The following is a 26,132-nucleotide window of genomic DNA, read 5'->3' as shown; positions in this document are numbered from 1 at the left end:
ATTTCCCAAAACATGTTCTTGCCCGAAGGGTAGACCCTGCCCTGCTAGGGAACAGGACTGCTTGTCCAAGAAACGTGGGCAGACAGAAATGGACTCCACTGCATAACACTTTGTCATCAGCCAGTTTTTAATTATAAAGAAAATTAATAACATCCTTGCCAATAGATACCTTTAAAATACACGCTATACATAATAGAGTGAAAGAAGCCTAGAGAGAATTTTCCCTTTTATAACAAAAATCACTTTTTTTATTACTACCTTACTTTCACGTCATTAGTAATAGAGTTGGGTTTTCTTTTTCCCTGAGTTTGAAAACAAATTAGACCATTAAAATTGTACCTAAGAGCCTCCTTTAGTTTTATGAATTGTTTCAGAATGATCCTAGGAACTGAAAACGAATCAGAAGAGGCCCTCAAGCGGATAGATATTAAAATAAAAAGGGAACATCTTCTCTGGAAACAAAAAGCCAATAAATCTGAGGGAAGGAAATACATTTTTTTTTTAAATGATTGTCCTCACAGACTACCACCTAACTTTGCACATTCACAGTAAATTAAACTTCCCTCCAAAGCCCAGCTCTGTTGCGCAGAGCTCAGTTGCCGCTGAGTCAGAGCAGCTGTGAATGCCGACAGGAGAGGTAAGAGGGACACAAGGGAAGGAAAGAGAAGGGACAGCCGAGTACTTCTCTGGGAGAGGACTATGGGAAGCTGTGAGCAGCTCCTGGTAGGCAGGTCCCAGCCCCCTCGGTCTCCCTGGTAACCTTGCTCCGCAAGTTAGCCTTATTTGTCTCATCAGAAAAACTGGGACAAGTCAGTGCATCTATTTATTTGAGCTTAATAGTTGCCCCAGCTTTGATGATAATCCTCATAACTTTATGGGGAGTTGACGTATCATCTCTACTGAGGGCAAAGGGTTGTGGCCATTGTTTGCTGGTGGCTATACCTATGGTTTGCCAACGGTCCAGAATTTGTCACAGTATTTGCCCCTGTTCATCGTACACTGAAACGCTAGAGGAGATGAAGGTGCAGGAGAGTTTAAAAGATGGGTCTGAAATCATGGCACTATTCATGCTTTGTAAATTAAGCTGGTTACGAGCGGGATTGGTGAGGGATCTCAGGCACAGATCCTGAATTTTTACCTTCATTTCCATAGGGACTGACTTCCAAGTGCATTTGCCTGAGGAAGTGCTCTGTTAACAGGATATTAGCATTTGGCTCACTCATTTTAAACTATGACATATAGCAAATAATATAGTTTAGACCACATTCTGCTGAAGGCCTGGAGTCTGTCCCCAGGCCTGCCTAGGTCCTTCTGCATGACTCTCTGCAGTCCCTTTACTCCTCGAAGACTCAGTTTCCCTACTTGGAAATTAGGCGTAACAATACCATTCCCTGTTCTCACTAAAGAAAAGTGTTCTAAAGTCACTGACTATTTATCATTCATCCTGGGGTTTATTAGACAGCACAACCCTAACTTTGTGTGTTTAGGCTCACGTCCTGATGGCTTTAACACCTCCAGAGCAAACATCAAATCGGTTGTTTTCATACCCAAGTCAGAGCAGCAGAATCTTCTGCAAACTCCCAGCATCTCTCTTCTCTCCCTCTTTATTCCCACCACCTCATCTCCTGCTGCCTCCTCCCTGCCCTCTCTCCTCTCGCCATCACATTTTGCTTTACTTCACAAGCAGGACAGGCTAAAAACATGCCCAGAACCACACGCATCGTCCAGCTGATGAGCATGACTGGCTGAGCTGGGGAAATTCCCAACAGAGTGTCCTTCCACTTCAGCTCTGGGTACCACGGGATGCTGCTATTAGACCTTGAGATCTGCAACGCCTCCCATCAAACCCAGCAAGCCCTGCTGTGACAAGCAGGATAATGCAAGCTTCAGTACGTATGCATTATTCTTTTCACATGTTTTTCTTATCCAACTTGCTAATTACTAGCACTACATGTTTAAATGAGTAGTTGCTCCCTCATCACCTACCTCTACCTTCTCTTTGATCCTGCAGTAATTAGATGCTGTGTTTCATCAGTGTTATTTGTCTGACAAAGTGTCACACCAGTTTTCTCCACGCCCCAAGTTCAGAAGTTCAGTTTTGCTTAAGTAAACAAGAGTTCAATATTCCTAAAGCATTCAAAAATCAGCCTTTAAGACTCCGGAGAGCCACCAGAGTCTTTTGGCCTGTCCAAAATCTTTGCCTTCCAGTAACAGTCTGTTTACATGAGCATTTAAAGAAAAGGTAAAACAAGATGTACAAATAAGAAAGCACGAACATACAATCGAAAAACAGTCCTAGACAGTATTTTGGAAATGGTTTAAGAACAGAGCCTACAGACTGGGACTTGAGTGCTGATGTGCTTTTGCCTGGTTCCAAATTTGGGAACCTGGCTACATTTCAGAAATTTGCACCCGTTCACAACAGAGATGAGCTCAAATTGTCATATACTGGGAGGAAATAAAGCTAAGAAAAATAATTTTAACGTGACCTGGGTTCTGCAAAGTTGCTTCAGCAAGTTACACTGCCAACTCGCACTGAATTTCAAGGGAGTCAAAGTTCCCGTAGGAGCCTTTAAAAGCCTCATCCCCAAATCCAAGATGACGGTGTTACCAGGTAGAAATCAACATTTTCCATATTGGGACCAACTGTTCACATTACACATCCTCCCATTACCAAATCTGCCTGGGATGCTTCTCCATCTCTTAGTATCAGCACTTCCGAGCACTTGAAAACTCCAGACAGACAAGTGCAATGTCTGGATCAGGAGCTGGAACGTGTTTTGGTTTGACAGCAATTCCAGTGCCCCTTCCTGACCCGTCTACCTGCATGCTGACCACATCCACCACACCACTGCTGTACTGCACAAGCAAGACCGCAAGCTCTTGAGCACAGGTTAGCGTTATACACAGAACTTGTTCTCCTGCTTCAGGGGGAGTACTTGTGCTTAAAGTCAAGGATATGCTTAAGTGCTAAAGCTCAGCACCACAAGGGCAGAACAATTTGTGCAATAAATGACTGTGCAGCAAATTAAATCTGCTTCTAAATATTGCACAATATGGCATCTTGCAAAATAATTTAATATTTATTTGGCATTCATTATTGAGCAGTCTGCTAGGAACATCAACGATGTGTAAAATGCAACATCGGGATCCAAACTAAACAGCTTTTGCTAGCAAGCTCTCCCCGCTCACCCCCAGCTGCTCCGCCAAAGGAAGTGACATGAATTTTGAAAAGTTTGGTTTGCTTCATGGATTTTGTTGCTGCTTCTGCTTCTCTTTACCTCATATTGGTAGATGTCCAGGATCCTTTCCAATGACAGCTCCTCAAAGTACAGTCTGTCACATTCATCAAAATCTGTACTCACTGTCTCCGGGTTGCAATTCACCACGACGGTCTTGTTGCCAAGCTGACGCAGCGTGCGGATACTGGAGACAGCACACCAATCAAACTCCACGCTGCTGCCTGCCAGGAGACAGAGAAGTGGGCAAGGAAAGGAAGGATGCTGAGAAGAAAACATAAACAGACGTTCTCAGCACTCAAGCTTAAAAAAGAAAAAGAAAACAGCCCCGCATCGCCTGCTGTCAGCTCAGAGCAAGCAATCTAATTGTCCTCCCACGGAAACTAATCATCCACAAACGTAAGGCTCCAAGCACAACAGGTCAGTGGGCTCGGCTGCTCCGGAGGGACAGGCCTCTGTAACGCATCTGTCATCCTGCACTCACCAACACTCACGTCTGCTCTTGCTGCCCGTCCAGCTACTGCTGCCTCCCAACCAGCGCGCACAGAGGTAAACTTAAGAGGCAGAGGCTTAGAGGTGAGAAAATTGAGTGCCCATTATTATGAGACAGCACTATTTACTCCAGGAAACACAAAGCATTTGTACAGCTGTGGTTTAAAAACCAGAAGACTGCAGTGTTTTTAACCCTCCAGCAGAGCAGAGTGTGGCTAAGCTAACAACAGAAAAATTACGACTCGGTGGCTTTGCCCTTCCTGCGCGCTGACTCTAGATAAGGCAAATCAGTAGAACAACACTTCTGGAGCCATGCTGTGATCCTTTCATCTTGCTTTAAAGGCAACAGTGACTACAGCAACACTGTGGGACAAGAACGTCCTACCGTCCTGAGCCCTGAGTAAGCACTGTGGCACCTGTAAAGGGAAGAGGCACAGAGGGAGTCACCTGGCGCTGGGGCGAGCACTGGCACTTGGCGCTTGGTCCTAGGCACTGCAGGACTTGCGACTCGTCAGCACTGCAGGCCTCAGGGGTCCAGACTTGTGCTAACAGCTACTGTCACATAAATTTCTATGCTCAAACTTCTAAGAGGGGTACCATAAACAGAGAATCATACATATTAACAAACATCATTAAATGGTTATGCTAACAGTCTACAAGAAAACCTTGGCCTCATCACGATGTGTTCACAATCATTACATGATCGTTAACCACTGATGTCAGTATTTATATCTATTTAATTGTGCGACAAGATACATTGGAAATTCAGGCTGTGCTTAATTGCTGCCTCTACCACCTAGTCACAAAGAGACGGCTGTCACGGGTCACTCACTGACAGGCACACAATTTATCTCCCTACTTCTGTCAAACAGGAACCTGAGAACATCCCTAGGCCTCAGGTAAAACCCCACAGAAAAGAGAGGGAAATCAAATCTGAGACTGGATGTTTCCCAGAAGGATCACCAGATGCTCATTCGCTTTTTATATTCCACCTCCATTATTCAGGTATTCTTATAGGCGTAAGAAACCTCAGCTTTGGAACGCAATGGTCACCTGGAGTCCCCATCTAACTGCTTTAGATATAACCTGGGAAGAGGGATTCTTCATCAGGGAGTGGAGTGATAGGATGAGGGGTAACGGTTTTAAACCGGAAGAGGGGAGATTTAGGTTTGATATCAGGAAGACATTCTTTGCTGTGAGGGTGGTGAGCCCCTGGACAGGTGGCCCAGAGAAGCTGTGGCTGCCCCATCCCTGGAGGGGTTCAAGGCCAGGTTGGACGGGGCTTGGAGCAACCTGGGCTGGTGGGAGGTGTCCCTGCCCAGGGCAGGGGGTGGCACTGGATGGTCTTTAAGGTCCCGTCCAACCCAAACCATTCTGTGATTCTATGATATTCCAGCCACATCCAGTGATGGTCATGTCTGAACAGTGGGAAGACAGCAAATAATTAGTAATACTAGTAATGACTGTTGTAACATAACCAGACACTGCTCCTCAGAAGGTAATCACTACATCAATACAGGCATGGTTTTGAACTCACTTTCAGGTTTCAATCATGTTAATTCTATGCACACACCTTAAAATTTACAGAGCACCCTGCTGGTCCATGCAGTTGGGTGGAATGGCTTATTTATACTGCTTTCAGGGCTGACTTTCACGCAGACAGATGCCTCTCCTAGGACAGGAGATACCCTCCTGGCAGCAAGTGAAGAGCAAGCATCGCCTTGAATATCCGAGCGATACCCCCACAGAGCACGGGTCACACACTCCAGCTCTTTTAGAGGTGCAAGTAATGGTTTTCTTTAGCAGCCTTTATTTAGTTGCAACCTCTTCCAAAGATTGCCTTGGTCTATCAAAGCCACAGAACAGGTAAGACCAAGATGAGAGCTGTACAGCTAGTCTAAGCAATTAGGAGTTCTAGGTGAACAGCGCAAAATGTATTCACATACATTTGATCAAATTATTAAACAACACTGCCACACTTTTTATGTTCATTTTTTGTAACCGTGCTACACAGCATGTTGACTGGCAGAAGCATTCACAAAAAATAAGCATAATCATGGAGTGTTCCTCCCGATTTCACTCATCTCAACATTCATACTGGAAACTGAGTTCCAAAACACAAGCTACAAACAGCAACAGGAGCGTCGCACGTGACCCACCCATCCAAGCAGAACAAATGGATGCAGTTTTAAATGTCAGCTTTCAAAAGTCACCACCACTACTTGTGAGATGCAGAGCAAAAATATTTCTGAATAACAAGCAATCTTTTTCTTGTCAATAATTGCAAGCTATTTGGAAGGATCCATGAAAAGAAAAAGTGAAAGTCATCATATACAGAATTTGGCAGTCTGTCTACCCGATAAGAGTTTCCATGAGGAAACTCTTATGCTGCATAACCATCTGAGTGGGCTGAAAAAACAGCATCCAGAGAATTGCTTATTCAAAAGCAGCTGAAGATATCAAAATATTTTCATAGTCACCTATACTTACAGTAGTAAAATGCGCAGTATATAACAACATAGTCATGAGCTGGCAGTAAACATATAAGATAGGTGTGGGAGCAACAAAACTCTATGCAAGGTAACAGGTTCTCAAGACTTCACCCTGCGCAAAAAGTAAGATTAAAAAAACTCCCTAAAACTTTGTGAAAATCACAACTAAGTGACAAGTGAAAAGTAATAAAATTTTTCCAGGGCGTGAAATGAAGTCTCCAAGCAAGTGTAAAAGGCAAACCTTGTGTTAGGAATTGATGTCCTGCGCACTGTGCTCTAGAGGGTTTTGTCACCATATGAGAAGAGGAACAAATGAACCACAAGAATATCCAAAGAAGGCTCGAGGGTGCAAGGAGAACAGAGGAGTTGTAAGAAAGATTTACCTATGTGATACGGTCCGCAGCCCAACACCATCACTCCACAGTCATCAAATTTTACATCATGTTCCTGAGAAGAGAGGGAGAAAAGCCATTAGGATCTGTACTCCACAGCACCTAACCCCATGCTTTTCAGAACAAGCAGTTTCTGGTGCTCAGACCATATCCAACAGTCTGGTCCTTCAGGGCTCAAGCCTGGTCTTGGTTACTGCAGTATAAGTCAAGTGCAACATTACTGGAATTAGTGGTGCTGCACCCAAACCAAAGGAGACGCGGCACCTCTGGTTTGGGTATTCGAGCAGCCTAAGGAGCTGCTAAGCTGCACATAAAAATGAATGCCAGGATGACGTGAGTGAAGCATGAGTTCTACATTCCCAGCACCTGACCTGTGCTCAGAGGATGCGAGTACAGGTGATACAGGACAGGATCATAACAACGTAGGGGCATTAACACCAAATGCACTGGATCAGTATTTGCGCAAGAGAAAGTTCCAGGCCTGCTGTAAGTGGATTATAGTTAACACCATCCAAAATAATTGCTATAGAGACTGACACATCTGCAAGATCTCCAGAACTAACGTAGCACAGGGGAAAGAGATCAAACTAGACAGCAATAAGACTGTTGTTTCCAAATGTGCCTACCTGCCCGTTGTACGTGACATAGAGGTAATTAGTTACCGCTGGGTATTCTGCTGCCACTGTGTCGATCTGTACGGGGAAGAAGAGGAGGGATTGTGACTTGGCCAGTGCCAGATCTTTCTTACATGCAGGTGTTCAGGGGTTTTTCTTTTCCCCTCTTTCCTTTTCTACTCCTATTCCTGTCCTATTACCTTCCAATCATGTCTTTCCTCAAAAGGAGGTGACCTGAACTGTCATATGCTGGCAACGCAGCGTACGCCCGGCCTTCCCCCAGACCTTACAGTTCCGTCAACAGCAGAGTCTCCCATCTCTTTCTAAGCTGCAGTTTTAGCTCCACACCTCTTTGGTAAAACACCTTCACAGCCCAGGAACCTTCCACATCCATCCCTTCTTGCCGAGGCCCTCATTCTCTAGTTAGTTTGGCAGTGTTAATTACACAGACCTCCATTCCTCCAGGTCTCCTGTCCTCTTTAGCTGCACCGTCTGGGGTCTTCACACCATACTCTTGACCCCACCTCACGCCCACACTGAACACAAACATGCCCACAACGTCACTCTGAGATCTGCCGAGCATCAGCCAGCAGTGCAAGCACTATGTATTTATGTTACAGTATAACTTGTGCTTTGATAATTAAACGGTACACAAAGCAGGAGTGATTTTCAACCACCCCTTACATGTAGTTTTCAACAATTTCTTATGTAATTAGTCACCAGAGAGCCCAGAAGAATAATTTGCCTACTAGGCTGTTCACAAACCATTTGTGTCAACTACTTATTGCATGTTATACATGGCAACAAGTCCATCTAGGTCACAGCCCCTGCTGAAGTTCCCTGAATGAACAGCTGAAACACTTCCACACAGAATACCGAGCAGGGAACAACGTTAAAGCAGTCCTGACATGAATTTTTACACGCTATACCATTTAAAAATCTGTCCAGTCTTCACACATTTTCAGGAGCCCCCACTAGCTGTCCAAATCCTGGTGAATAATGAAGAATGTGACCTTACGTCATTAGCACGATGTAAGTGTCTGCTGCTCATTACTGTTGCTAATGCCACAACTGGTACTTCATGGCTCAAGAAGAAACATGTGCTCTGGAGCCACAAACACAGGCGTAAGTAAAACGACCCTATTAAGGGTACCTCAGCACACAGATCAGTGCAGCACTGCAGTGCCATCCGCAGCGGACAGAATGCAGTGCAAGACCAGGCACACTTCTGTGGGCCAGGTGAGGACATAGAAGGAAAACAGCAGCTGGGGAACAGAAGGAGATTTGGCACCTGGAATTGGGCCTGAGGATACAGATGGGCTCTTTCAGAAACATCCAGTAATTTGGGTTGGGTTTTTTTTTCCCCTTTAAGGACAAAAAAGCCAGCTGGTGGCAGTTTAATAACAGCATACCTTAAATGCAGTAGCAGAACACCTAGCAAAGCACCAGTGACAGCCATGAATACTAGATGAGCTCATTACACTCGTGCTATCAGAATGAATAGCAAATGAACCCATAACAACAGCACACTTCAAATAAAGTATTACCCTGTAAAAAGTTACTACCGAGAAAAGACATTACACTTTTCATGGTCACATTGTGGTGGGCCAGAGTTTTTCCTCAAGCCAGATAGCTGCATTTCCCCCTCAGCCACACAGAATATGAACAGGAATATTCTGAGTCGCGCTTTGGGGGTGTTCATGTCATTACATTGACACCTGCAGTGCGGAAGTAACAGCTACGTGGGTGAAATTTGTTCTCCTCTAATGTCAACATCAAAACTCCCATGGCTGTTAACAGAGCTGGGGCTTCCACTTTGTTTACCTCAGCTGTTTCTAAGGGCATGGAGGTCTCCAGTTCCTTGCACTCTTGGAAGCCCCCACCATGAAGAGCGATGTTTCTCACATACCTGTTTCACCCAGGGCACTACATTCTTCCTCAGTCTCAGCCGACGGCACTGGACTTCAGTCAGCCCCAGGCATTTCCCCATCTGTTTGTCTGAGAACCCGATCCGTTTGGCTCTCCTCAGAGTCTCTTCTGGAACTGTTTCACTGGGATTAAATAAGAAAAACACCTCTGCAAGAGGCTTTACAGGGATACTTAGAAGATACATGAGTGCTTGTGTCTTCCATACTGCGTGGAGTTGCTATAGGATCATGCACATAAAGGCAAGAAAAGAAAGAAGACCCAGCTAAGCGATGCAACCCTCACACATAAATGAACTTTTTTGCACTGGATGCCCCCCGCAAACATTTATAAGGTAAAGTCTGTAAGCAGACTGCTGATACTAGGAAGCGAAATACTTTCTTTCCTTGCATTTTTGAGACAGGAATGAGTGACTCATGATGAGGTCCATCATCTTCCAGGCAGCATTTTCCGTCAGCCTAGTACAAGGTCACCGTAACCACAACTGTATGGTCACTTACCATTACATGGTCTCCATGGAGGACCTGCAGTGATTCATCTCTTGAATTCAGTATCCCCACATCTCCATATCCAAACTTTAGCCTAATCTCTCCCTTACATGCCTCTTCCCAGTCTAAATTTTTAAATATAGGCCTCACCAGAGTGGGCTGGATCAATAATTGTTTATGTACTCATATCTCCCGCCTCTCGTTGCAGCTGCCCACTCCACACAAAGGCATGAAATTCCTGAAGCTCTGGGATGTGCCATTCAGAGGCATAACTGGGGGACAACTTGCCTCAAAACACTACAATTTGTCCCAAACAAGCCCTTCTTTCTCTTGTTGAGGATGCTCTGTCTACCTTCAGAAATGGCCAGTCTTTTGAAAAAAGCATCTGACTTCAGAGACACACAGTAGAAATGCCCTTCAGGGGCTCACACACAAGGCAGGCTTTTCACTCTGACAGTCTCAAGTAGACTTTTTTCTATATGATTTGTGCTGCTTCTTGCATTATGAAAAACAGGAGAGGGGGATATAGACAGGGTAAAGCAGGGGCACCTTTTCTGTTTTCCTATTTGCAATCACTGCCTCTCAATACTTCCATATGTTCCCGTTCTCCTGGGTTTGCTTTTCAGGAGTCCAAGTTTTTGCTATTCATTTCAAATGCATTGCTTTCCCCGGCCATCTCCACAGCTCAACAGTTTCTTGCCCATTTTGCTTTTGATTTTTTTCATCTTCTCCACTCCCCCTTTATTCCCTCCACCTTTTTTCTCTCCCATTCTTTGTTCCACTTTGTTTCGACTCCACCTATAACCCTTACAGTTTCTGCCTCTGTTTCTAAGCTACCTTTTCTAAGCTTAGCTTTTGCAAAAACATTAAAAAAGCCTATGTATTTTTATCAGCACTTCTGCTTTTCATCTTCATTGCCAAGAGCATCCTTGCCTGCCCAATAAATCAATATTTTATGAGCTAGTAAGCTCTGAATCAGGAAAAAGGAAATGATTAACAAACAAGCAATTTTCCTAAATCAGAGCTTTTGAATTATGTCCTTTGCTTGATGGTATTTTTAAATAAACAGCATTATGTTAGTTGAGTGGGAGGAGAGGGGTAAGGCCACTTTATTGGAATGCGTCAGGAAGCTGAAGCATGAAAGAGTCGTTCAACTGGATTTTCCACTCTGGCTTAGGCCCAGAGCTGCCCTTGGTGAGGTCAGGCCAGCATGAAACAGGCGAGAGTCACAGAAGCATCAAACCAGCTGCTCTGGGAGCAGAACTGGGGACCAGAAACCTTTGAGTTCAGATCCCTGAGTAGGTGGGTTTTCCTCTATGAATCCCCCGATGCCACCCCTCCTTCCCCTGCGATACAAGATCGGAGCGCTCCACCTGCCTATAGCAGCAGAGCAGATGGCTACCGAGGATGTGCAGAAAGGCAACGCTGGCTGTCACTGCAACCTCCTGCCCTGTGCCCTGGCGTGGCACTGCCAGCCAGACCGGCCTGCCGCAGGGCACCGCCGCAGCAGCACCACCCGCACCCGCCATCCTCTCCACAGCCCGCCACCCATCACCCCTCTCTCTCCAGCGCTTCCCGCTCTTTGCTTGCGGAAGGAAACATCCTGCCTAATCCAGCAGGCTGAGCTTCCCAGGTTTTTGGATTGAGTTCTGGGTGCAGAAAGACTTCCCAAAATAAGATCCAGTTTGCAACACCGCAGTACGTTACAGCCTGAGGTTCCATGCTCTGACTCCTCCACCGCAAAACTCCTCTGCTCCTCTTCAGCTCTTCCTACTTTCTGATCTCAGCTCAGAGGCAGGACTTCCTGCAGAAGCCGCGAACGCCAGAGCGAAAGGCATGGATGGGTGTTTTACAGGAGGAAACACAGCAAGCAAAATCTGCCAGTTCTCAGGCAAAACAGATGCTAGCCGCTGCTGGCTATTAGGGAGAACACAGCCACGTTAGATTTCTCTCTTAGATTCAGCACTCCCTAAGCACAAGTGAGCAGACCCAGTGACCCCAAGAAAATGAGCCTGCTTCGGTGCAGTTTGCTCCCTTGCTCTCCCTCCCTTCTGCCTCAGAAACACACGTAGCTGCCTGTCATTCGATTACTGACAGAGAAAGAAAATTGCCTTCATTTGCAGCTTGTTCCAATTCAGTTTTTTGTACCTCATTATAACAGTATCATTCATCGTCACCCCCCCCCCCAGCAGGGTGGGTAGAAGAGAAGCAGTGATTATTTGGCAACATGAGTCATTTGCCTTGGGCTAGCAGCTTAAATTAGGTTAGGACACTTACTAATCCCTGCAAAAAGGTAACCAGCTGTGTACAGGATGACCAGTGTGCAAGAGAAAAGCTGAGTACCTAAAGGGGAAACAAAACCCTGCATTTTTTCCTCTGCTACTCTCAATGCATGATAAAGAAATGAAGAGAGATGTAGCTTTCAATGTGGCTAATCAGAAAGACGCGGTGGGAACCTCTACTCAAGCAGCACCTCTACTCAAGGCAGGAAGGGTTTTCTCATGTCTCGCTGCCACGGAGGCAACTTAATAAGGAGGAAACACACTCAGGTCACCGCGAGGCGGGAAAGGTTAGAACAGACAACCCAGCCCCAGAGATGTAACAGTTCTGCCATTTAATATTGTCACAGAAAATTGGCAGAAGTCAGACACCCAGCAGTGCTGATTCCCAAGCGCTTGAAACCACAGTCTGCCATGAGATGAGGAACTGCCCAAAGCCCCCGAGGCAGCTCCCAGGAGCTGGAAGCAGGAGCAGAAGGAGCAGAGTCAGGCAGCAGAACTGCCCCACCACGCTTAAAGGGAGCTGGCTCACAGAGCCGCCAACCCTCAGCACTGCTGTGAAACCAGGCTCCTCCATTATCCAGGAATGACACGCAGCATCATTCCTGGATAATTTCCATTTACTATTAAGGGTAATTTTTAGCATTTATATCTCAAAATTCATGGAAAGAATGTAAGAAACATGCAAACAGTAGGTAGGGTGATGCTTATCTCACAGATAGCAAAACTGAGATGTGCAGAAGCTAAGGGGTTATGGTTTCTAAGATCCAACATTGACCTAACTGTGTTCCCACAGCCTTTGCTCAAAGACAGCCCTTTCGACTTGCTGGAGACATTAAAGCCAGCAAGAGCAGAATCAGGCTGATCTCTTTGAACACTGGAGTGCAAATAACCCTTCCAAGACCTCACCAGAAATCCAGCACTAAAAAAAGAAGAAAAAAAAATATCTTAGTTCTGGCTATTCCCAAACACATGACCCAGTCCTACATCATTGCCTCCCACTTTCCCCTGGAGCATCACTTACTCTTCAAACACAGAGCAGAAAGTCTTCCAAAGATTAAACTCCCTCAGTGGTTTATAATCAATTCTGAAACAAGGGAAGATTTAGCAGCCATGATTCCAGACTCCTATAATACTCCTTTTTCCTAACATTCGCCTTTGCAAAATGACGGTCAGAAGTTTTAGAGCTTCAAAACCAGACGATTAGACTTTTGCACACTGCCATATCATTTAGTGGCTGTTCACTTCCTCGGAAAGCTAGAGTCCCCTGCATATGTTGCAATTTATAAACAATACAAGCTTTTCCCGAATGTTGCCTGTGCCTCTGCTTCAGCTTCCAGTGTTGATTTGTTGTTGGTTTGTTTTTTTTTTTTAAAATTCCGCCCTGTCAGCTTTGGAACTCCATCCACTCACTTTTTCTTCAGTAATAAATGATAAAAGGAAATTGAATAAATTCCACTTAATGAGGAAATTTTCACCTGGCGCAGAGGACCTGGGGAAATCTATTAACTGACTGGAGGAACACTGGCAGCATTGCAATTATCAGGAGAGCCTGCTCGCTTCAGCACGGCCCTCTCTTCCACTTGACTGGCTTTCATCTGATCCACCGCCATAGCAGTAATGCTAAATAAACGTGCCGGCAGAGAGCCCCAGCACCATATGGGAAGGAACACTCTCTTTCTGGTCTCCCAAATCAGGCTCTGCTTCATTGTAGGTACGTTGTCGAGTTTATGCCCATCCACATATCACTTAGGTGCATGTTAATGGGTCTTGATCAAAAGGATGAGGAATATTTTGTGAACTGGGAGCCAAAGCTTGAGCTGGGAGCATTTGGGACACTGCTATTGTGCCAGGTAACACCTGCCCTGCAAGCTCACAGGCTCACCCCTGCAGAGCACCTCTGGGCTACCTCAGCAGCCACTCGCACGGCTGGGACACACACCTGGGAGCTGCAAAGGTGACCACGCTCCAGCTCAGCGCACGCGTCTGAGTTCAAGACTGGCTCCTCCTGAATCCAGAGGGGGGATTTAAGCCCAGACTACAGTTTCAATATGGCAAACACGGTGGACCGAAAGCAAGAAGCGCTGGAACTAAAATGCCAAATACCCAATCCTGAGAGAGCTCTTCCTCTCTCAGTAGTCATAGACATGGAAGGTTTCAAAAGCCTACTTGATTTCAGGCTGGATCATGTACAAACACATATTGTTCTTCTTTTCCTCATTGCCCCACTCTGCTTCAAGGCTCCTAGTGGCTTCCTTGATTGCTCCTGATGCTTTACAAGATTTTGAACATGCCACAATTAAAATAATGAAATCGGTGTATAAATTCTCTCCATGCTTCTCTACTCAAGAAGACAGACTGATACCATTTTCCCCTACTGAGAAGCTCGTGAGATGACTGACAAAAAGCTGTCAAAGGAGCGTTTAGGGAAGCAGGAGCTGTAAGCCAACAAATCTCGCTCACTGAACAACTATCACTCCAGCGCTCTGCATCTTCAATGTTCAGGTCCCTGGGCTAATAAATCTCCCTGTGGACATCTTCACTTCAGTAACACGAACCTGACACAGTGCCCTAAGACCCAAATGACTCACATCCAGGATTTAGCGATGCGCTGAAGCAGCAGCCCACACCAAAACACAGCCAAGAAATGGGTCATAGATGCTCCCTCAGAGCTTTTTTTCTACCCCTGCTAAAAAACAGCTTTGAGGTCTTTGCTGGGATGCCATGGTACGGCCTCCCCTGCTTCTGATATTGTTCTTATCATTTACAGAGATTCCCCAACGGCTTTTAAAGGGCGATGCCTATCTATCCTCTGTATCAGGAAAAAAAAAAAGTATATTGTGTTTTTACAAATGTACAGATGCTGTGAAAGAAAATACAGTTGTGAAATTATTACCAATGGCTCTATAAGACAAATAGAAAGTACCTTATGTCAGATCCACGCAACGCACAAACAACAGTGCTAAATAACTGTTTATATTATATTCTTATGTCAGATCCACGCAACGCACAAACAACAGTGCTAAATAACTGTTTATATTATATTCTTCTCATGCACTGAATTCCTAATTTGTTCCTGAGTCCTCCCTGCCCCACAGTTCACAGGGAAGACAAAAGTAATCTTCCCAGTTAGTTAAAAGCAAGTACAACAAATATGTCAGTGACAGCTCCTCAAACACCACAAATCAGTGCAGCCTCACTCAGCATCACCAGACCTGCTCTGCTTTATACCCACACGAGATCTGACTTCTCTCTGACCTGTCCCAAAAGCACACAAGTCAGCAGAACCATTGCTTTTGAGAAGAGCGGGTGTGCAACACCCGGTGCGGAAGAGCACAGGTTATTGATAGCCTGTCTCATCTTTCCTCCCGGCATTGTTTCCCACGTCACCTGCTGGAACCAGGTTTTAACTCCAGCACCTGTATTTCTGCGGCTGCTCCACCAGAGTCATGTTTTGAAATCAAGTCATGCTTCCAGCAAGCTGCTTTCACAGCAGACCTTTCACAGACCCAAGGACATGAGCTTCGAAAAGGAATTCACAATAAGCAAATTCTTCCACGGGCCACTGAGCAGAGCACCTGGCTACAACCTGGCTACAAATGCTGGGCTGAAGTGGGTCTGCACCCTCCCACTACTCTCCGCTTCGCCTCTATTAACCTGTCTCTCCTTAAGAACGACAAGGGTGACACTCAGGACTGCACTTACCCCTTTCCAGCAAACCACAGGCCAGGAGGTGTTTTCAATCAATGCCCACAGAGCAAGGACACATTCTCCTCCAAAGCAAAGGTCTAAAGAACGATTGGTGCCACCATTTCCCACTGTCAATGGGCTGGCTAGTTTGGTATCCACCAAAAGGAAGATCTCCTGTTTTCATCAAGGTTAATTTGAAGACTTGAGCTTTAAGAAGACAGAGTTCAGTTCACTGCTCTTCCAGACTGTCTTTGAGACTGGGCAAGTCTTACCATCTCTATGCTTTGCTCCTCAACTGCAAAACAGGAGTTTCTCGTGCTTCTCTTTTCTCACTTGAATTCTACTTTACAGACTTTTATCAAGATTGAAATGTTCCTCTTTGGAAAATACACTCACACTTCTGCCTGTTGCAAGATGGTCAAATCTTCCTTGGGTTTTCCTCAAATTGTGCTCCCGGGGATGATGGTGTTACCAGACCCTACCGCAAATCTGGCTCAATCTGGTCCATAAGCCCGGCATTAAAGTCACATCTCACTCCTCATTGCCTCAGGCTGCTAGACACGGTCTGTTCAAACTTCCATCTCCTTCACGAGCCATCAGGGTGATGAACAGCCAGTGGGGTCACTTTGGGGCCCCTCCCCTCCATTTTATCTCATGGCACAGATGAGGCCAAATCTAGGGAGAGAATGTCCTGGAAACAGCATATCCTATTGCACTGCCAGTGCTCCATACACCATCGCCTGTTCACAGCCTGACAGCATGGGACAGTGCTTGCTTTTGCCATCTGTGTATGCATATGTGGTTTTGTTTGTGTGTGTGTGGTGGGGAAGGTTATAGTTAAGATTACGTTACTGAAGGTATGAAGGTAATTGGTCAAAAACCAACAAAAAACCCACAATGTAAGTTCCCACTTAAAATGAAAAATACGTAGGTCACAGGAGAAACAGCAGAGGCACATGTTTGACGTGTGTGATATTACTGGATATTCTTGCAAGCACTCTCAAAATGACTTTCCTTTCCCAATTCAACTCAGGCCATTTGCTTTCCTGCAGCCAAATCATATAACCTGAAACAACTCTTTCTCCATTTTAGAGGGCCCAGAGGCAGTCAAATGGGAACACTGCTGCAGCATGACAAAAGCTGTACAGTCTCACCAGCCCCAGGTCCAATCATCTTTGGAAAGTTCACTGGGACAAACATAAACGGGGCAGAGCGTGCCCTTCCCAGTCTCTCCTGTCTCTGCAAACGGCTGCAATGCCTGTACACCACTGGGAATGGACAAAGATTTATAGGTCAGAAAGGATTTTCCCCCCATAACATTATCCCATACAACTTCCATGGATGGAAACAGATTCCCTGCACAAACCGGCAAGGTCTTCTGCTCACCTCAATCACTCCCCATGGCGAGGATGCAAGGCAGCACGCGGTATGTGAACACTTTGCTGAACTGTGCCCAAAGGCCTCCACCTGCCTCTGATCCCCCTTCCCCAGCTGTCTGCCACATCCCCTTGCTCTAGCTCTAAATGTCCTCTTGGCAGAGACCATCTCCTTGTTACCGGTCTCTGCAACAACACTGCAGGGCCCAAATCAAGACTCTTGGCAGACATGTTACTCCAACCGCATCTAAAACATCATTGCAAAGAACCCCCAAACCAATCAAGAGGCAAAAAGGAAGGGATGGATTTGACCGAACAGAGAGCAAACGTAACCAGCAACAGTGCCTGGGAACAGGGCAACTGCCTCTGGTTCTGGTAATTCTATTTCAACAAAAGAAAGATTTAAAGCAATGGCGGTGCCACAGCCCATTCTTTTCAATTGGAAATACTCCCGTAGCACAGGTGAAACTCATGCCAGGCGTGCCGGGGACTGGGAACAGCTGGCTGCAGGAAGAGCGCATACGTGCCAAGGCTCATTTGCACCACTCAATTAGCTTTCCCTCGGCTCTTGCAGAGATGTGTTTCCTGATGTGGCTCACTGGACTAGTGTCTTAGTTCAGGTCAGAAGTGTTTTCCCCTGGCTCCTTGTCTTTGTGCCAACGTGCCTTCAACATGATGCAGCTGGAGAGTCCATCCTCTCCCTCCAACACAGGCTGTGAGGCAAGAGAGTTTCCTTGGGAAGGTTTGAACAAGGATATCGGAGTTAAAATCTGCACCGGTGAGTGAATGAGACTAAGTTAATTTATACCACCTGCAATCTGAGATGAATTGCATGAATCTGCTTACCCAGGACACAACATTAGTTGTGTATGACACAAATGCAAGGTCGGATGCTGCAGAAGGGCTTGCTGCAGCAGGCTGGCTACACAGTCTGCTGCCCGGTCACCAGAACGATGGAAAAGTTTGTGGAATGGTAGCAGCTACTGATCACACACTAGTAGTAGTATCACCTGCCTCCCACAGTGGAGAGAGGGAAAGCGACCTCAGTGATACAGGAAAGTTCGGCATGATTAGACTCTGTGGAGCGATACTGGATTAATACCAGCCGAGGATGGGGCCAGCCTCTGGCGTCCCAAGTGCATCATTCCACAGCATGCCAATCCATCAGTAAGGAAATAAAACTGATTCTGGATATACTGTTTTTCTTCCTCAGGAGCTGTACATAGATATATTTAAGGCACTTGAGACAAATGCAACATGACACGGATGTTAGAAGGCAAAAACTTGCGCAGCCAAACAATAGATTTCTGTAAATAATCAAGCTACTCCTTCTCTTCGACATCTCCCTCCACACTTATTTTTGTTTAGCTCCAGATCCAGCTTGTTCTGGAGGCAAGGGAGAACAAAAGCTGCTCAATGAAAGCTGCGCAGCTGGTCACACAACAGCAATCCCAGCCGAGGCACAGCCAGCGCCCAGCACCACCCCGGCTGCGGCGCACTCCCAGTGCCACCCTGTGGCACCTCAGTTCCTGAGGCTGGAACTGAAATACAGCCCAGCGCTTTAATTTACTGCCCTCTTTCCTGCTTACTTTTATACGGTCATTTTTCATGAAGAAAGAAGAAGATTTATATTTAAATATGTCTGGAATTATAGATGTTCGAAAGTGCAGTACAAAAGCAACACATACTGCATGATCACAGCGAGGCAGAAAAGCTTAAAAATCAATTGGCCAGGCCGGAAAAAAATGCAGCGCAGTAAGTTAGGGCACGTCCTGCACCTGAAGGCTGACTCTGCCCTAGGCACCCACACACAGCCTGCTGTTACTCAACCCAGGCCATCCGCCTTCCCAGCCTCAGCCTCAAAAAGACAGGGAGGATTTTCCAAAATACGCTGGAAATTCCATAATCCCCGAGAACCACCGAGATGCCTAAACACTCAAAGAAGTTCTTTAACCAAAAAAGAGCGTTCTCTGAAATTTCCTCTGTCCTGCTGAGGCAGTGAATTTGGTTTTAAGACAACACTGCTTGCTCTGAGCACCGAAATAAGCTTCTAGCATTGACCACATCTGTGCTCAGGGGTCTGTCACAGGTTCCCCAGCAGAAGGATCCCCAGAAGGACCACTGTATCCTAGGACAAGGCTATTGGTTTTTCTTACCTGTTCGCTTCCTTCAGGATCTTCTCCATGTTCACAATGCCACGCATCTTATACAGGAACCACTTGTCAATGGCTGTGAGTTTGTGAATAACATCCACAGGGATGTCGTTCTCCAAAGCCTGCCAAGAAGAGGAGAGCACCAAACAGACCCTTGAATACATGCTTTGCAAACATAGATTTAGCCTGAAAATAGGTAGCAGCAACTATATCAAGACATAAAAAGTATGGTAGACTATGCTGGACAAATCAAAGGTTCATCTTTGAGACAGGATCCTGTCTCCCACAGCAACAGAAAACATGCCCCTCAAGCAGTGTCAGGAGGCACCAGCCTCTTCCGTTCATGCTTTGGTACCAAAAACTGGCTTCTGTTTGAGCAAGAGAGACATAATTTGTTTTTTTACAGACCCAGTAGCCAAGCTTAAACTGATGGCAACAAGGATTGGTGGCCACTGAATACGTGCCTTAGCTAACTACAGAGAGGCAAATTCAGCCTGAAGTTCTGACCCCTCCATCTGCACCCCTTATCATCTCACGTTCCCTAAACCTCAGACCCACTGCCTACCTCCCAGCTGCAAACATTAAACAGGAAGGTCCGGATTCTCAGCTGTGGAGGGACTCTGCTTTGGAGCATAAACCTTGTTTTACCCTTGAAATACAAGGCTGAATCAAAGCACGTAGCCTTGAAATACCTCTGAAGAAAGGGGAAGTCCAGTCCTGGGTGGCACTTTGCAGCTACAGTGTAACTCCAGCTTCTCTTACTGTATCTCAAGTTCACGTTAAGATTGTACAAATTCCCCTGCGTTATGTTGTCAGGGCTAGTTTTATTTTTTTTTATTTTATTTTCATCCAACTATTTGCAACCACGGGATAAAAAGGAACCCCACAGAGCTATTATTCATAACACAGTGGATTACAGGACACTACAGTATTAAAAAATCTCAGATGAATATGCCAGAGCGCTCCCCGGTATGACACAGTTGTATCTTCTATCACTGATATTTCCTGGGTCTCACCAGCGGTGCACAGTTACAAGTCTCCTGATAAAACAACTATAATCAACCATAATGATAACACCGGCACTGTGTTTTTGCTGAGCTGAAGTAATCAGGCTCATTAATTTGTTACCACGCTTAATTGTTTTCTTGCAGGGCAGCATCCCTGGCATGAAGCCAGAGCAAAGCCACTGAAGAAAGCTCCGGCATTAATCCAGGAATGAGCTAGGCCCACTGCACCCTGGCATTATCCCTCCAGATTATCAAGCTGTGGACACACCGTTGTTCTGTCACCACACGCTTCAGCACAGTGACGAGGAGCCTTCGCGCCGGCTGAGAGAAATGCACAGGTCACTCCAGCGCTGTGCTCCAAGAGGGCACCACCCGCACGGACAAGGGATGGGTAACAGCCCTCATCAGGCACTGCAAAATACCGACGCCACCTTCTACCTTTTCTAAAGGATTTCCAGGCAGCTTGCCGTGGTCTCTCTCACAACTATTCTCCTGTCCTGAGAAGTACCAAGCTGCTGACTTGGATATCCTTGCTTGCTCACAAGCAGCAGTGAAAATCTCTACTGCACATTTTGCTTCTTTAGAGTAACGGGTCGCTTCCACACCAAACCTTCATCTGGCGCTTGTCACCCACCAGGCACTGCTCTTCCAGACGCCTGCAAAGAGAAGCCTGGGGCCATCACAGCAGTCCCCGAGCAGAGGCAACCACAGGGCTGGGCTTCTCACACATTCCTGGTATGAGGCAACTCATAAGGGATCCCTCCCATCCTGATTCCTTAGTGCTTCGAGGGCAAGGTCACGCTGCCACATTAGAGGGACACGAGCATGTCTTTCCTCTGCACATCTATTTTCACAAGACACGTGCAGACTTGCACGTCTTGAGGATCTCCAACCTTCAGTCAATGGTCCCTGAGCCACACATACACACACAGGTAGCCTGACCACACACACTTAATCTGCTTAGGACACTTTATTTAAGAGTCCTAGGGATCTTCAAGGGAAACTGAAAAAAACAAATGCCTTCCCCTCCTTAATCAGAGGTGGGGCAGAGAAAATAAACCACCTTCACCCCTGTGGCGTAAATCTGGAGACTGGGAGAGAAGAATGAGTTCATAGACAGTTCTTGCTCCCAAATCACCACACTACAGCGGCAAATCAGGTTTCCGGGCAGAAAATCCCTGTAGGATTTGATCAGAAGCCCTGGACAGCACTCGATGGCTTTACTCTATTCAAACAGCCTAAACACACCAGGGAAGAAGGAGGAGGGAGCCACAGCAGGACAGCATGACTTTAGAGCCCTGCTCACTCTCAAGAGTGTCCCATCCAGTAGACACTGGTCCCACGCTGGGAAGCCAGGGGGGTTATAGGACTGCCTTCACACCGCCAGACAGGGAGCAAGCCTGGTCTCCAGGCCAAGCAACAGAAGGCAGCAGAGCCACCTGTGCTGTCTCTAGGGCTCGCACCCTTCTTCCTTCAGTCCCTCGTTCCTTCTTTTACATGACAACAGGGAGGCCCATTACAACAGCAAGAGCTCTGAATGGCAGCTGAGCTCCCTTCCCTTTCCCCTGAACCATTACTGTTCTCATCAGCCAACAGACAAAGGCGAGAGAAAAGGCAAAAAGCCTTGGAGAGTTGACTAGTGGGGCTTGTGGGGGAGGAGAGGACATACAAGGAAGCTCCATCCTGTTTCAAACAAAGCTGACTGCTAACGGGGACTAACTGTTGGCTTTTAAATGTCAGCAAGCTGGAAAGGGATTTCCAGGCAGGCAGCCCCAGCTGCCAGGAGTACTTCTCACTGATATTGCTTGCCTCAGTTATTAACAGGGACGAATTAGTGCACTGTGTCAGGCAGAAGCAGCTCTTTACAGAGAGGGATTAAGACTTTGATCTTGCTTTTTTCAACAGCTCCCAGTGAAAATGCCACCAGCTGGGAACACCCAGAGTGTTCAGTGGGACCCAAACTCACCTTCATCTTCTCAGATCCCCTGTGTTAACATGGGGCTAAGATTAACCTTTCATAAAAGCTCTCTGAGACACTCGGAGACAAGCAGCAAGATTTTTCTTTCAGTTACAAGAGAAAGCTCTAATAAAGACCAAGCACAGCTGCTGAAGGATGTTCTACACTTATGAAGACATGCATTTCCCCAGCTTGAAAAGCAAGAGTCAACAGCTGGACAAGCCACACGTTTATAGAACATCTTGTGCCTTTTGTTCAGGCCATTTATAAGAGGAACAGCTACGTGAAAACCTTTTTACAAATACAGCACAACCTCAGCTCCCCACACTCATGTGAAGGATGTAATGAGATGTTTCTAAACATGAGCACAAAGGGCTTAAAGACTCCACCACACAAAGTCAGGGGCACAAAGAATAGTAACTGGGTGATCCCTGCCAGGAAGGTCTGGATTCTTAAAAACCCCCAACAGGTAAGTATGAGCTATAAAAGATAGCTGTCCCTTCCTCCTCATAGAGGGCACGGACAGATGGACAAGCTAGCTGCAGCAAAACCAAAGTGTGAAATTGCACCTACCTGGTGAAGTAACTAACCCCATGTTTACTAAGTGATATACACAGGCAAACACCACGGAGCTGAAGGAAGAAATAATTTCACACCCTGACTTCCCTTACAGTAACAGCCCCCGTTACCCAGCCACCTTGAAAGATGATTTGCCCAGTGTGACAGGAGGTTAAAAGAATGCTAGGGAACTTGAGCCTATTTTCAAAGAACAGGGGATTTCCTGTATGCTAAATTTAACATAGAGCTTTATTATTTTTTTTTTTTAGTCTCAGGCCCATATCAATGCAACAATTGCAAAAAGGCAGTGCTCTCTGACTGCAGCTTGCCATTCTTTATCATGCTTTGTTTCAGTTCTCAAAGGGCTCTTCATTTTTTTTCCTTCTTCCCTTCCTAGAAATTAATGGTAATCTGAAAAACTGGCCAACTTTGACACTTACACTAGCATAAATCAGGGCAGAACATTAACCAATATTTAGCAAACAATTATAGGAACAAGTGAAGGAAAATGATCCAGGTGTCCACCAACACTCAGCTACAAACTGAAGTTTCAGGACACAGGAACGCACCTGCTGCTGAATGCAATGAGCACTGGCTAAGATCGTACCAAACACATTACCTGAATACAGAAGATGCAGGAAAATACAGATGTCAGCAGGAAAAATTAAAGTCATATACCCACACAGCTATTATGTTCTGCAAAGGAAATTACACGCGATAGAGAATATCTGTACTTCAACAGCAAGGATCCTACACAAGGTGGTCTCAGCGCGCTTGACACAGGGAAGCAAGTAGGTAAAGAATGTGTCACCTCAGTTGACCCAATCTGGTAGATTTAACCCAAGGGACATAAGTCAAGGGCTTTCTATCTTTTGTTACCTTGGCTATTGCATATATCCGAGTGCTGGACGGCTCGGAGAGTTCCTTCTGGAGATCTATGATGTCTGGCCAGGCTTTATTCATGGGCAGATGTGAAGTGAAGCCATCTACAGATGGATGACACATTCTCAGGGCCTTTTGGAAGCTCTCTTCAAAAGTACGTCCAATAGCCATGACCTGTAACGGAGAGCACTTCCACATTAGCTACGGTGAGCTGCTGCCCAGCTATCCTCTAACAGCAGAGGCGTGCAAATTTAAACCACGAAGATAGGCATACAGAAAGATTACAGCCTTTGGACCTCCTCCGTAAGACAGTCCTGCTGGCTTGAAGACAGGCACAGCTGACTGAGCCTTGGAAGTCCCACTTCCAGGCCTGACTCTGATGATACCATCAACAGAGAGTTTCAGACAAGTGCCTGCTTTCTGCTTTCGTCTCCCTGTCCGTAAAACACAGGAAGGCACTGCTCTCTGCAAACTGCTTTGAAGCACTTTAGTAGAGAGAAGCATTACGGAGCAGCACGGGTGTAGTAATATAGCAGGATATTTCTGTTTAACAACCTGTTAGAGATAGAAACTCACAGCGGGAATTCTAAGGTTCAGAAGAAATCTGCTCCTCTTCTTTAAATTACATTTAACAGTGACTCTCCCCTGTGAGGACTCTCTTAAAGGATTACTCCTCATTGGCATAGCAGCACTGGGGTTTCCCTCCTTCAATCTTGACACCACATCTAATATGAAAACAAGCCTTCCTCTGTGGAAATCTGTGAGGTAACAGAGCCCTTTCTCAAATTTCAACGTTTTTATTTTCCAGTGCAGTGAAACCCTAACAGCATAAAAATCTTCTCAAACACAATGCTGAAAAATGTCAAAGAAAAAAATAACATTATTTTCTCTTTTCTCACCGCTCCAGGCCCACTGCCCAGCACAACAGAGCTCACGAAGAAACAGCCCAGGCCAGACTGCTCAATTGATAAAAATGCGGCAGGTGCTGTAATCCGGCTTCAAGCTCAGGGCCAGGGAGACAACCACGCCATGCTAATAGAGACACCACGGCAAGAAGCTCTCTGCTTCAAAGACACCCTCTTCTACTCACAGGTCCTGGAGACTAACCTCTTTTCCAAGTGCTTCTCCCCGCCGCCAACTGCATCTCTAAATCTTCTCCATCCCTGTTTCAGTTCACCCCCAGCTCACAGACCTGCACGGGTAGAGCGCTGACTTTTCCTGTATCTCCCCCCTCCCTTTACCCAACATCCGCCTTGAGAAGGCCGGGGGGTACATGCACTTCTGCTTGTGTGACATATGACCACTGGAAGGACTCAATTCTTCCTCCTGCAAATGTGTACGTCCAGGAAGCATTTACAGCTGACAGTGCCCAGGACAACTGTATTTAGGAACCCCAGCTCCACAGAACAGTCCAAAACCCCCCATATTGGTAAGCATCAGCTCACTGAAAAAAAAAACAAACCAAAAATGACACCACCTCATTGCCATTAAAAGCCAAAACCGCCACTGGAAAATCAAGTTCTAAATAATCCTTCCAGTTGTGATGAAGGCGTGTTGTCTCAGCAAGACAGAATTGATGTTAGGAAGGTCTCACGTGTCAAAATAACTTAATAAAATAGCTACTTGAAAAGCATTAAGAAAAAAAGGCAACTGGAAAAAATACACAATTAATTATTTTGCTTTGGGAGCTGACATGTAATTAACTAATTCAGTGGGTAATTTACCCATTTTGCTTCACTTCTCTCCTCTTACAACACGGTCTGAAAAAGCTTACCTTAAAAGGTAAGGGTTTAAAAGTCACACTGCCATGTTCCAGATAGAAGAGACTTAATCACTAAGAGAAATTATAACTCTGAAGTTATAATCTCTATAACAAGATTACAGGTTGTGTTTGTATTTCAAGAGTCGAAGTAGGCTGAGATTTGGCATATGGTTTTAACAGGATAAATAACTATGGGAACAACTGAGAGCTGTGGCATATTGGCATCACTGAAAAATCTTAGACTACAACTCCTGAAGTTATGCTCTAACTGACCACCACCACAGAACCCACACCAAAAAGAATTCTGAGCCTTGTAGTGAGTGTGAGGAATGAAGCCAACCTCAGGTGATCCAAAGTGGGGGTCTTCCCTTAAGAGTAAATCGTTTACGAATCTACACTGTGATATCCAAGATTACACACTCCTAACTCATTTCAATTAATTACAGTACTCAATAAAAATAATTTGAGCTGAATGAATATCTTCAAAAGCCATTAGGCCCCCCAAAATAGATCTTCTGAGAGTTTCCAAGAAAGAAAAATGATTTTCCCAAGCAACGGGATGGAAGGGAAGGAGAGGGTCTTGCACTCACCTCTCCCACACTCTTCATGGAGCTTCCAATCCGGTTGGACATATGCCGAAAACGGTCCAAATCCCAGCGGGGTATCTTGGTAACGACATAATCCAGGCTGGGCTCAAAGCAGGCAGAGGTTTTTCCTGTCACCACATTCTTGATTTCTGGCAAGGGGATCCCCAAGGCAATTTTGGCTGCAATGAATGCTAATGGATACCTGCCATAGAGGGAAGGTAGAGAATGGCAGAGTGGG

The 26,132-nt window shown here is 45.8% G+C and overlaps 1 protein-coding gene across 1 annotated transcript in view; it reads right to left on the bottom strand.

The window, feature by feature from the left end:
- The window catches only part of CPS1 (carbamoyl-phosphate synthase 1), a 93,197-nt gene that overhangs the window by 29,043 nt on the left and 38,022 nt on the right, over nucleotides 1-26,132 (bottom strand). The window contains exons 20-26 of the mRNA XM_063341271.1: nucleotides 25,898-26,096; nucleotides 23,543-23,719; nucleotides 19,145-19,263; nucleotides 9,139-9,280; nucleotides 7,242-7,307; nucleotides 6,607-6,670; nucleotides 3,282-3,463 (exon numbers count right to left, since the gene is read on the bottom strand). Of these exons, the coding sequence (XP_063197341.1) occupies nucleotides 3,282-3,463; nucleotides 6,607-6,670; nucleotides 7,242-7,307; nucleotides 9,139-9,280; nucleotides 19,145-19,263; nucleotides 23,543-23,719; nucleotides 25,898-26,096 (949 nt within the window). The remainder of the gene's footprint in view (nucleotides 1-3,281; nucleotides 3,464-6,606; nucleotides 6,671-7,241; nucleotides 7,308-9,138; nucleotides 9,281-19,144; nucleotides 19,264-23,542; nucleotides 23,720-25,897; nucleotides 26,097-26,132) is intronic.

Source organism: Chroicocephalus ridibundus, chromosome 7 (assembly GCF_963924245.1).
Source record: "Chroicocephalus ridibundus chromosome 7, bChrRid1.1, whole genome shotgun sequence".
Taxonomy (NCBI): domain Eukaryota; kingdom Metazoa; phylum Chordata; class Aves; order Charadriiformes; family Laridae; genus Chroicocephalus; species Chroicocephalus ridibundus.
The sequence above is the reverse complement of the archived record's forward strand: the minus strand, read 5'-3'. Positions and strand labels throughout refer to the sequence as shown.